Below are 13,495 nucleotides of genomic sequence, written 5' to 3' on the forward strand. Positions count from 1 at the left end.
CCCCTGGGAATACTGGTTAAAAAACATTCCTGGTGACCATGAAGTGTAACCAGGATTCTGAACTCACACCTAAATGGTGCAGGGAAATCACAGGCAGCTGGGAGAATATGAAGATACAACCTAAAACCAGACAGTCTGTACTCCTGTTAATTCCTGAGACTCCATTAATGTTCCAGATGGGAGCCCTTACTGGAGTTCCTTAGCAGAGCTGCTTTGCAAAGTTTGATTAAAAAAAAATGAACAGGTATATGAAGAAGCTAGAATTTGTTCCAAATTCACTTTGATTCTCAGATTTGGAAGGATCAGAAATTTCTGTACCTACTGTTCAGACTACCATATAATTGAAGAACCTGACAAGATTTTGTCAGTAGTCAGCCATGTCCATATAATATAGAGTGACAGTTTAGCATACCATCTAAATGATCCCCAGATATGGAGTCTTCCTTTTTAGGATTTAGAAAAGAAACTCTGGGTGCAGCTAATTACAATAGCAATTAGCTAATTGCAGATACAATTGGGCACTTACTGACTTGAAACAGGGCAATTGGCTAATTGGCACTTAGCTAATGAATGGCTTTCATATTTAAAAAACTGTTAAACTTGTCTCTGAAATAACTTGCCCAGAAAGGCACCCAAACCTTGAAGTCCTTGTACTTCAGTAACAAACACAGAGAGAACGGACTGCCTTTGTCTGGGACGGTTGTCTCTTTCCTTTTTGATGCATGTCCCAGTATAACAGTTAACTAAAACGTGAATAAAAATACTCTCCGGGGAACATATTGTCACTGAACTACTTGTTAAACTTCTTTTGAATTATTTGGGTTTTAGAATTGATCCTGGCTAACATGTCTGGAAAACTTTTTCAGAGCCTCTATGGCTTCAAACTCATGATACCCTATAAATTTAATCTGGCACTATCACCCTTGATGATTGGGAAAGCTGAGTTTTATGGGGAAGTTAATCTAGATCTCTATTCACAGTCACCAGAGTCAGTCAAGAAAAGAACTGGCTTTGTGCTGTACAGCTCAACTCTTCTGGCTATGCAGAGCCACCAAGGGTCCTTGCGAAGGTGAGTTTATCCAACCTATAGGTCAAGAAGTTGCCTGTAGCTGAGCGCCACACTCCACCATTTACCTTTCCTGGCTTGGGTTTCTTAAGACAGGGAGCTCGGAAGCTCAAAGCATTGCCTGGTCTGGACCTTGCCTCCAGAGGCAGACAGCAGAGGAGAGAGTGAATAAGCATTCCTTGGCAGACCCTAGCTTCCAATGCCATTCTGACCCAGCTGCTTAGGACTGGGCAGTGTGGAATGGGTGGAGGAGACTGGAGAAGGCCATCTTGCTCGAAGCCCCAAAGTGACTAGGGCTCACCGCACTCTTGGACACGTCCTTTAGCTTAGGAAAACCCGATCCTGTACAGGGACTTGCTTGTCTTCTTAGCCTGGGTGACATAACGTCTGCCCTGTCCCCCAACTCTCTTTAAGTGCAGTCTGCATGCTTGTCCTCTTGCTGGTCAGTCCTGATGACTCCACCTCTGGGATCTGACCTTTCTCTTGGTCTGATCATCTGCAGAGCTTGGCTGACTTTCTGCGTCTGCCAAGATGTTTCACATTCAGGGATGAGTCACTACAGCACCTTGTGTCCCAGCATCCCTTGATGAGCACCTTCAGTTTTTTTTAACAGTTAACTTAAAGGTCCCTTTACTTACATCTTTCATGATGAGCTAAGTCTCTGCCTGCCCCCCCACCCCGCCCAGACTGCTCTGCCTGTATGCCTACATGCCAGACGAGGGCATCAGATCCCATTATAGATGGTTGTGAACCATCATGTGGTTTCTGGGAATTGAACTTAGGACCTCTGGGAGAGCAGCCAGTGCTCTTAACCACCGAGCATCCTCTCCAGCCCTGCTTAAGTTTCTCTTAATTCTCTTATCAGCATTATCTATAGGATAAACTTGGTGACACACTTCTAAAAATACAGAGTTTGGAGAGCTTTCTAGTTTTCGTTTGTTCCCTGGAGATTGAGGCAGAAATTTACTACCTTGTATATAGAAATTATGGCCTAATCATGTCTTATTATTCACGAACACTGTGTAGGAAATGGACAGAGCTTCCCAGAGTGTCAGATGGAGAAGCTAGGCTTATCAAACAAGGAGGCAGCAGATGACTGCAGAGTTAGTGCTTGTGCTGTTAACATGCCAAGAAGAAATGCCGGTGAAAGGGAGGGTACCTGTGCTTGGTTGCCGGAGTGCAGGGGTGGGTGTGGCGAGGTCTGGTGGTGTGCTGGGTGTGCATGAAGGTGCGAATGGGAGTGGTGATGCGGGTGGTTCTGCTGGTGGTGAGGCTGTGGGTGGGGGTGGTGTGCGGGGTGTTGGTGCTGGTGTGGATAGGGGTGGTGGGGCGGCAGTGTCTGGTGCTGATGCGGGTGTGAGTGCATGTGGTGGTGTTGCGTCTGGTCTTGCCGGGAGCCCATCATCTCCATCATGTGCCCGATGGTGCTCATGTTCCCATTTGACATGGCAGCAGGGTGGTGAGTCAGCGCAGCCTTCAACCTCTGAAACAATAAAAAAGGGGAGGAAACTGAGGTCACTCATGCACGCAGTGAAGATTTTGAAGCAAACAACTCGTACATTCAGTTTTATACTATTTTTCATGCTAGAGTTATGGGAGCTTTTGTAAGCGTGTAGCTTTGTAGAATCTCACTTTAAAAACACATATTATGATAGGTAGAGGGTCACTGTCTGCTCTGTTAACTCAATGGTTACCTCAAACGCACAGGATATCCTAGCAATGTTTACCAAAAGGTATTTCCTACTGTGCCATCACTCAGCATGTCCTATTGTAGCAAAATGTAAGTACAAACCAAATGAAGCCATGTAATATATTGCATGTGTGGAATATATTAGTGGAGCGCTCCCATCCTCACAGCGTGCAGGAACCACAAGTACAAAACATTTTGTCTCGAAAAAGATTTCTCAGATGCAAGGAAGAGATCACATCAAATGTTAGCCTGCAGGAAAATTACTAATGTTATCATGAGAGTTCAAATCAGCCTTAGCAATCCATAAGGCAATGTGAAATGCTTTTGCATTTATTACCATGATGTTTCTCATGACCCCTCCTGATAACCATATTTCTCTTACACATAACTTTCGTCTAACTTTAAGCATGAAGGGAGGAAAGAAGAATGGTCTGTGGTACTGCACATCACCTTCTGTGACGGCCACCAAGGTACATGCCCACCAAGAGTGTCTAATTGGCAAGCGCACTCACATTAGCTCCAGGAAGACTAGTGGGCTCAAGTTCTCCCAAGATTTTTGTTCTTATCTGATGGTAACACTGAACATCACAGAGACAGAGAACAGCCTTCGGTTGAAAACGGATGACACGCACTCTAGTCAGCAGACCAAACTTTCTCAACCAAGTCAGCTAACCGTATCTTTGCTTACACATAAAGAGCCTCCAGAGGAGGACAGGATGGAATACCGTGTTGATACAGAACATCATTACAAATACTTTCTGTATCTTGATTCAGCAAACACTGAGTCCATTAGACCGCTCAGGATGAGCAGTAGCGATTGCTGGGGCAGCATCAACTTGCTAAGGACAGTCAGGAGCAAGGTGAGCTTCCCCAGTCCTGGAAAAGCTCAGGCCTCAGGCATTGTGTTTACTACTAAACAGAAACATGAACTGATACTCCTCAGCTCTGTGATGCCAGATGATGTCATTGTTTTTCTAAAAATAAACAAACAAAATGCTCATTATAAGAAATTTAAGCAATGCTTAAGAGTACAATACGTCAGCCACTTAGAGCCAGTGTGCTGTTTGTACTGTGTGTGAGCAGCAGTGTTCCAGAAGCCTACATTTGCATAGGGAGAGAGGGAGGAACAGGTGGGATAATTGTAACATCAGAAATCATAATGAGTGTCTGGAATGGAATGAATTGCTTCACATAGTGCTTTTTTCCTTAACCGGAAAGTCTCTGAATGCTGTTTCCAAATTTAAAAGAGAGAGAAAAAAGGTGTGAACAAGATAATGTTGAAGTCCTTTTAAGTTGACTTAAGGCCCATAGTACCGATGGGCCTTAAGTTTCATTATAAAAACATATAGCGTGCATGGACTCCTAGCACTGAAACATTCAAGTTCAAGGCCAGGCTGGGCTATATGCAGACATGCATGCATACATACATTTGCATGCAGTCCCATTGTTAAAAATTCAACTGGTACAGGAGTACTATGTGAAAAAGCAGAAGCTACTTGCCTAACATTCTCCCCTTATGCCCTAGTCCCATTCCTCTGTCACTGCCATGTGCCCTCAGACAACCACGGCTACAAAGTTCGTTATATATTGCTTTTTATTACTTAAACCCCTTTATACCCATAAAAGTATCTAATATGAATGTCCAAGTTTTAATGAGCGGTGGCCTGTTCTCACTCTATGTTTATAAATACTAAGTCCCCAGGCTTCAGAACAATACTACAGGGATAACACAAAGGGCAGGGCACATGCTTGGGCATGGCTGCTGGGAAGGGGCAGATGCCTTTCTCTGAGTGGGAAGCCATGCTATTCACCCTCTCCTGGAAGCAGGGATTCATTGTGGCATGGCATTTCCCCGTCACAAAAAGGAAAGACAGAAACCAAAGGAAGAGCTAGCAGAACTGGCAAGATAGAGGCCAAGCTGCAGGTGGCCTCTGGTACTCAGCAGGCAGCTGGAGAGGGAAGGCACTCTGTATGCAGGAGGAAGGGAGGTGGCCAGGGAGAATTTCTGGGAAGTCTACGGGCAGCACAGGACCATCCAGGGTTGGGCATCTATCTTCTCTCTCTTTGTATTTGTGAGGGATTCAGTCTTCTCAGACGAAAACAGATATGGTAAGCCTTGGCCAGGCCCTGCCCTCCCTAGGCAGCCACACCAGTTTACCTCTAGGTCCCCAGAGAAGCATCAAGGCCTCTTTGATACCCTTGTCTAAGCTGGCCTTTCCTTTTCTTCAGACATTCTGAAGACAAAACGCTTAGCTCCATTGTAAAATCTTCCTTGCTTTCTGCTCAGTCAATCCCCATTGATGTATGTTCCCACTATAGCCATATACACTTTAGAAAAAATGCATCTGTTGCTCTGTAACTTTTAGGGTGATTGATTATTCCATTAATATCCATCAATCACCCGGATCATAAGAATTTTTGGATTTCATTAAGTGTTAACTTACCAGTTTCAGTACAGAGACTAATCCATAATTATATGTGAAATTAATACAGGAATAAATGAATGGTCCTTCCAAGGCTCATAGTGGAGACATAGCATTTTTGTCTTGGGATAACACACATGGTTTTTGTTGGGAGGATGATATATTTGTTAGTAGAAGTCACAGAGGCAGTAGACCCCTAGAAGTGATATCAAAGGACCTATTCCTCCCCTTTACTCAGCCTGACCTCCAGAAAGTGGCAGAGTAAAAGGAAGCAAATGGCTGAAAGGATGCACATTAAATTCATCTTCATGACTCTTTGAAATCAAAGCATGGAGAAACCAAAAGGTGTGCCGGAATGGGCCACCGTGTTGTCTCTTCAACTCTATAACTGACTTTCCCACCTTTAATTAGGAGCAAATGGAGCCTGACAAATACATACTGTGTACCAGATCTTCATCTCTCAAATAATTAGCTTGTACTGGTGAAGGGAAATTACTTGATTGCCTCAAGTCTGTTCTTGTATGTTCCAAGCCAAGGCAATAACACTAGCAACGCTAATAACATTCCATTTAACTATTTATTCACCCAGCAAATATTTATTAGGTTTTGACTCCATGCCAGCACTGCACTGGGCACTTTGTTATTTGCTGTCTGCAGTAAATGGAAGATACATCAAACCAGGGCTTTTAAAAAAACCAGTGGAGAGAAAAAAGTACACTATGGTATGGCAATGAAGGCTGTGGCTCCCCTTAGAAAACCCTGGGCCTGGGTTGAGTTTATTCTCCAGCCCTCATCACAGTTGAAGGCAGCCAGTTACGCAGCTGCCGGGCACATGTCCTCTCCCAACCCCAGTGCCACTTCAGACCAGTTTGGGGCAGTTCTTACAGACATGGAACTACTACTCCCCTGTGTTCTGATGCCAAAGGGAGCACATGCACTGTGAACCATTAAAATACCCCCAATATAGATAAATGCACCCACTGTCTGAGGTATGATAAATGATCAACAAATGAGGCCAAGCTGTATTTTGCAGAATGAGCTTTCTTTTTGAAGCTGAGAGGTGTCTTGTTTTAAATAATACTGTCAAATGCCAGGGAAGGGCAAGAGCATGAGACAGACATTAATGAACAAATAAACAGATTTTTTTTTAGCTCTAAAAACTGAGACTGCAAGAGAGAAGAGGGAGACTCGCTTGGCTTTCTATCGAGGCCCCTGACACACAGCTGCTTTCAGTCAATTAAAGGTCATCTTCGTTCCAGCCATGTTTCACCAGCTGCTTGTTAGCTGTTCCCGGTGGGAGTGTGGGCCTGTTGCCCTGGCAATGAGTCCCAGGAGGAAATTAGCTGTCCACTCCTCTCCACTTCAGTGTGGCCACTGCTGGGTGCCAGGGTGCCAGGCCCTCTTGCAGTTAGCTCAGTTTTGTATCCCAGCATATCTTGTGAACAACAGATACTCTCCCATCATCAGTCTCACAAAAATGTGGGAATATGTGCTGGTGTGAGTATACACACACCCACACACACCACACAAGCACCAAGCACGGCACATACACACCCACACACACCCCGGGCAGTCTTTCTCCCGTTAGCAACTCATTCATGCCAATTAGAAACATTTGTGTAATTGTAAAAGCTCTTTCAGTGAGGTAGATTGCCTGTGTTCATAGCCTGAGCAAGGCAAGCCAGATTATTAAATTTTACTTGAAATTCAATTGGGTCAGAGGTGGGGGAAGGTGGGAACATTCTTTCTAGAAGGCTTGCAATTATCAACTCCCCTTTGATATGGGATCCCATCAAAATGTAGTTCCTGGGCTCACCACAAGTAAAAAGCTAGCTATGTACAAAGGTGGCAAAATCTGTATCTCTATTTCCCATTTAATACAGTATTGCCACTGTTGGCCTCCTCAAAATATTTCTTCTTTTTTTTAGCATCCTCCACACCGTTGTGCCAAGGAAGGGGTTAGTACCAGCTTCTGATGGTGCTCAATGGTATGTGACAAAGGCTTTGATAGACGTGAGCTCTTAGTACCAAAGACTCCTGACATCCTTTACTTGCAAGAACAAACTAATAATTAATTAGTTTGTGTAGATAAACAGAAATGAAGTCAGTTACTTATTCACTGGTGTTAATACCTACAAAGAGCTAATTTAGAGTTTAAGCATATTCTAACTCAAGAATAATAAGAGAGAGTGTCAGGGACATGAGAAAGGAGCATGAGCTGTGAGCATCACATGTATGACAGATTTTAATATCAAGACCACATATGGGCTTCAGAGTGTCTACTGAGAATTACTGTATGAGCTTGATTCTTAGAACTCATATGTCTATTTGTTTTTCATCAAAACCCCTTTTCCTCAGTATTAAAATACTTTGGTTTTACTTTAAATTTTTAAAAACTCAGTAAAAGCCATAAGAGACAATGAAGTATGCCATAACATGGAATGTCATAAACATTACACTTTGTTTTAAAAATCCAGACACAGAAGGTCATATTTATATGAAACATCTAAAATACATGAAGCCAGAGAACAGACTAGAAGTGGCCAGGGACTGAGCAAGGGTCATAGGGTTTCCCTGTGAAAGACGAAAACACGCTGGAGTGCAGAGGCAGTAGCTACAGGGTCTGCCGAATGTAGTAAGATCTAGTGAGATGCATGTTATAAAGTGGTTAATTTTGTAAGAATTTTGTCTGGAATTGAAAAACATTTAAAAAATAATAATGTAAAAGGCTGCGTTTGTGGCTTAGTAGCAGATCTCTTGCTTACCCAGGATTCCAACAGTGCTAGCTACTTTCTTTCTTTCTTTCTTTTTCTTTTTTTAAAGATTTATTTATTATGTATACAGTGCATGCCAGAAGAGGGCACCAGATCACATTACAGATGGTTGTGAGCCACCATGTGGTTGCTGGGAATTGAACTCAGGACCTCTGGAAGAGCAGTCAGTGCTCTTAACCCCTGAGCCATCTCTCCAACCCAGTGCTAGCTACTTTCATGCCATCTTAACACAAGTTAGAGCCATTTGGGAAGAGGGGACTTCAATCTAATGGATTAGCCTATGGACAAGCATTTTATTGATTGACCATTGATGTGGGAGGGCCCAGCTTCCTTTGGATAGTTACCCCTGGGAAGTTGATCCTAACTGCTATAAGGAAACAGGATGAACACACAACCAGGGTGTGTCCTCCGTGCACCTGCTTCAGTCCCTGCCTTCAGGTTCCTGCCTTGAGCTCCTGTCCCAACCTTCCTGGATAACGGACTACAAGCTGTAAGGTGAAATAAACCCTTGCCTCTTTCGGGTTGCTTTTGGTCATGGTGTTTTATTGCAGCAATAGAAAACTAAGACACAACCTCAGCATGACAAAGAGAAAAGGTTCAAGGGAGAGCTAAATGGGAATCCTTTCCTTCTGACAGTGCAGACAAGCACTCTAGACTTCATTTGACAGTCCCTGGGATACCATTGGAAGCACAGCACTGTCTATGAGGGAACAAAACAATGCTTGGCTCTAGGATGCCAACAGTCAACAGCAGGTTTCCCTAGGACTTTGTCTCTTTGGCCAGAAATTGGACCACTCCTTTTCTTGCAACACAGTCATCGGTTAGCTGGCTTGAAACCAAAGAAACTGCAGAAGATGTAATCCCAACTTCGTGACACAAAACCAATAGAAGGTTGGATATCCGCTGACTGCCAGTACTACCAGACTGCCCACCAAGGGGAAATTCAACAGGATGGAAGCAACACCTATGCGTAGTTAGCAAAACAAATAAAAAACCCACGGTCCAAAACAGTCTAAGGAATATGGAGCATGGAACAAGCACATGTGTAGCAGAACATGGGGACTTTGTAAGGCATTCTTGGGCAATGCAGTCATCCAATCAGGGGAGGTAGCTTTCCAGTGAAGTCTGTAGTTCTGGACTAGAGAGCTCTTCATGCAAGACAGCAAGAGGCTGATTCTTCCCTTCACTGGTCATACCGTGTGTGAGTCCATGTCTCCTTCCCTGTCTGTCCTCCTCAAATGTCAGCATCGGATCTCACCTGTTGTAGAGTTTTTTCTCTGGGGAGTATTCCAATCTCTATTTGGGTATCATGTGGTTTTCATTTTGCCCCTTGCAGGATTGGGATGGGTATCGATTATTCAAATGTCCAGGCATGTTTACCTGTTTCAAGTGTTCATTGTTTTCTAATTGATAAGTTGATCCATCAAGTCCAATAGCTAGGTGAAGACAGTGGTGAGCTGACAATGGTGTGTGTGTATGTGTGTGTGTGTGTGTGTGTGTGTGTGTGTGTAGGGATGAGGAAAACATCTCACAATTTCACAATTCTCCACTTTATAATGCATCTCTTTGGGTTCCCCTTTCTTGTTGAAGTCCAAGCCTGGATGCCAGGTGAGACTGGATAGTTCTATAGCTCTCTGTTCCTTTTAAGACATTGAATCTGAACATTAAAAGATGATCTCAGTAGTAATTTTCCCCTAGAATGCAGTGTCTTCCAGATTCCATGTGGATTTTAAAGATGCTGAGCACACCATAGGTTGCTTGCAAGCTGCCTGCCAATCTCCCTGCGTAGAACCTTCCCATGCCATATCTTCAGAACACTGGTTTTTAGTTTTCTTTGTAGAAAGAACCTTTGTCTTGTTGCACATACCACTTAGCCCTAAAACCCCAATCCCTTCAAACCTACATGATTTTAGGGAAGGCTTATTTCAGAGCTCTATAAAGAAACATATTGGAAAAATTCAATCCCTTGTTATGTTATTTCAGATGAGGTCTTACTCAGGATCACAGGCAGTAACATACATTAGAAAAACATAGAACTTTACATTTGTAATTCACCATGGAAACTCCACACTAACACTGAGTTTAGGGTTTTTAGCTGCGCAGAAGTCAGGAAATTTAGAGTTAAGTTCCCAAAGGACTTCATTTCATATGTACATCACAGGGCCTCTCCTGGGTTGTGATCTAATGATTTGGCAAAGGAGATCAATGAATAATGAAGGAGAGGGCTTCCTCCTCCTGCTCAGATTCCTACAATCCCTAGTAAAATGGCCAGAGAACAACTTTCCATAAAGCGCACCCTTTAAATGCACGCCTTTGCCTGAGTAGGTGACAATAATACCATTGTCATGTCTGATGCTGGGGGTGCAGGACTTGGCAGGGGGTTACTTGGGTGGAACAGCAAATTGCCACCACATCACCCAGTTCTCCAGTGGGTCATTTTCCATGCTTTTGGGAGGACTGTTGCATTCAGCAGGCAGTCCCCTAAGCTTGCTCTCCAGAGGGCACCTCAATCACTATAACACCAAAGCTTCTATATCTGGAGTTTGTCTCAAAACTCCATAGGAACTGGAGAAGGACTTTTTTGTGGACACATCACTGGCTAGCTCTTGGGAGAGCTCTGCATGATAAGACACTCTGAAGCATCATCCCTTGGTTTCATCCAGATATATGACACCAAAGTCCCTGCTGGAGTCATTAGGGTCAAGGGTCATGGAATTGCTTATAACAATAAATCTCCAAGCATTTCTCTTATTTCTGGGGTAGGTGATGGTGTCCACGCCTGAGGCTATTTTACAGCTCTGTGTGTCCAGTCCACCTTGTGTCACTGACCTTCATGGATATGGAAGGAAAGTTGAGGATGATAGAGTATGGTTGACACTAAGGTACCATGTAAATTATTCCTCAGGATTAAGGGTGTTAGTGGTCCAATGACCAGTTGCAAAGCTAACTTTTGATGGCTCTAACTTCATGTTAAAGAAGAACTCCTGGTCAACCCTATTGGTCTAGATTTTGATTCTTGCCTCAGCAGTAATTTGAGAGAGGAAAAGCACAATTGGCATTAGCCCCATGGCTCTACACATGCTGCCCTTGTGAACCTACTGGTCTTCCTCGGCAGGGAGAGCCTGTCAGAGACTGAGAAACTCAAGAGGTAGGCCAGCATTGTCCAAGGGAACCTTCACACCCAATTTTCATATATGTCCTTGGAAACTATATCATGGAGAACAGAGGATTCATGAAGAAGGCAGACATGAGTGTGCACATAATACACACAATATATGCACACACAATACACAGACAGGGGATATATATATATATATATATATATATATATATATATATAGAGAGAGAGAGAGAGAGAGAGAGAGTCTTTTTCCCATCCTGCATGCATGCAATTTAAAGCATTTCAAATGTGGGCAAGGAAGAGATTCATAGTTTCTGAAGAACCCAGCCACTTGCATATGAATATAGCAAGAAGCTGTTCTTAAGAAAGCTTTAAAATTGTGGCCAAGAAGACAGCATGCAGGTCCCTGTCTGTGCATCTCACCTATATTTTAAAATTTACTTAGTAACAGTATTATGAGTATTTTCGGTGTTCTTTAGGCCTCAGTTTTTGCTGTTTTTATTTTTTTCAGGCAACAATGTCAGATTACATTTGCACATTACTAACAGCTTTAGCTTTAGCTCAGTTTCCTTCTTACCATTTCTGTTGTCACTGTGAAGATACCCACGCAAGTTTGCAGTCAACATATTTAAAGAGTATTTCTCCAGTTGGGCAGCTACTGTGCTCTGGGTGGGTGAGAATATTTCCTCTATGTTTGTATTTATTGAACTTGCCCCTTAGTCTAATCTGACTATTGACACTGAGCTTAACTTTTTTCAGTTTCTCAGTACCACCTGCAGCAGTGGCTGTGCACATCCATATGCATGCATGTGCACATGTGATAGTCACAGGATACGTGTGGAGGTCAGAGGGCAGCTTTCAGGAGTCTATTTCTTTCCTTCCACCATGTGAGTTCCAGGGATTAAAATCAATTCATCAGGTTTGGTGGCAAGGGCCTTTATTCACTGAATCCTCTTGTTGGTCTTAAGAATCTTTTCCAAAAGAGAATAATCTATTAATATTTTTTCTTGGTACTAATTCAGTGTGTGCTACTTACTTTTCCTCCCTTTTTTTTCACTCAAACTATCCTTGACTTCATTTCAAAGCTTATAAACGAAAGGAAGTCCATCATTACTCAGCCATCTTGGTAGGTACAACATATTATATACTTTGCTAAAAAGGAAAACTGTTGAGAGTCCAATACATGACCTATTATGGTAAGCATCGTTAGATCTGAGCGGAGCCATGTTTTTAATGAGGCCAGTTTGTTCTATTATGTAGTAGTTCAAAATCCCCTCTGGAAGTAGGAAGTATAGCTACTAAAATTCAATTTGTAAACAAAGAAATATTATGCAAATAACTCCAACTTTCCTCTAAGAAGAAAACAGGTTTAAAATAAGATTCTGATATGAGAAATACATCTAAGTGCTTTTGTTGAGTCTATTCAATAATCTTAAGTTCAGCCTGAATACCCACCATTGCTTCCCTTGGAAGTAATTGGTGTTCTTGAATGGCATATTAGAGAGATGTAGACAGAGAAAAGTTGTGGAATAGAGGCAAACAAGTCCTTTGCTTCTTCTACCCCAGGTGTACATGGCAGGACAACTTTGGAAGTCTAGGAGTGTATGCCCTATCTATGCTGACAACGCAGACATAGGCTGGTTGCTTTAAATAGCAGTTTTACTTCTCATTTAAGCCTGGATTTGTGGGGAGGGATAAGCTCTCCAAGTGTATTGCTCTTTGCTTTGCTTGTTTTCAGATTGCATGGGGGTCCTGCACAGAGTAAGGAAGCCGACTGCCTCTGAATTATAATTCCCAACCCTTGGCTTTATGAAACAAGTGTCTCTTTAAGTGGTCCAGGATAGCCTCAAACTCATGATTCTCCTGCCTCTGCCTTCTGATGCTAGAATTATAGGCATGCATCACCATGCCTGGCTGCAGTTCACTTTGATTTCAGATAGAATACTCTGTAACAACGGTCATCAGTTAAGCAGGATGCTTTTCTATGGATGATGGGGTGATGCCCAGATAAAATCCATTGTAAGTGGAAGATGTAAGTTGATAATACAGTCAACACTTTTATTCCAGGTATCATAGCATAGCAACATAGCATACTCTAAACACAGATTTTTTAACCTTGTGACTGAATGCTGGCTCTCTGCTACTGCCTACCATCAAAAGACAGTGTATTACTATGAATTTTTAGTTCAGGAGAAGATCCAAGTTTAAAACCTGGAGGTTTCTACTGAACTTATATGGCCTTTTTTATCAGATAAAAACCAGTAAGTTAAAGCATCACATGTCTGAATATTATCAAAAATATGCCACTAAGGAATCCCTTACTCAGAAGGTTTGTTTCTGAAGCAATGGACAGTCAAGCAACCTAGCCTAAATCAAGAAGCTCTAGAAAAAGGGAGTGAGGAAGGGACCAGAATATAATGT

General features: G+C 42.7%; 1 protein-coding gene across 1 annotated transcript in view; it reads right to left on the reverse strand.

Annotated features, from left to right (window-relative positions):
• Positions 1–13,495, reverse strand: part of Creb5 (cAMP responsive element binding protein 5) — a 315,064-nt gene that overhangs the window by 12,281 nt on the left and 289,288 nt on the right. The window contains exon 7 of the mRNA XM_035448718.1: positions 2,226–2,549. Coding sequence (XP_035304609.1) covers positions 2,226–2,549 — 324 coding nt within the window. The remainder of the gene's footprint in view (positions 1–2,225; positions 2,550–13,495) is intronic.

This window comes from Cricetulus griseus, chromosome 8 (assembly GCF_003668045.3).
Source record: "Cricetulus griseus strain 17A/GY chromosome 8, alternate assembly CriGri-PICRH-1.0, whole genome shotgun sequence".
Taxonomy (NCBI): domain Eukaryota; kingdom Metazoa; phylum Chordata; class Mammalia; order Rodentia; family Cricetidae; genus Cricetulus; species Cricetulus griseus.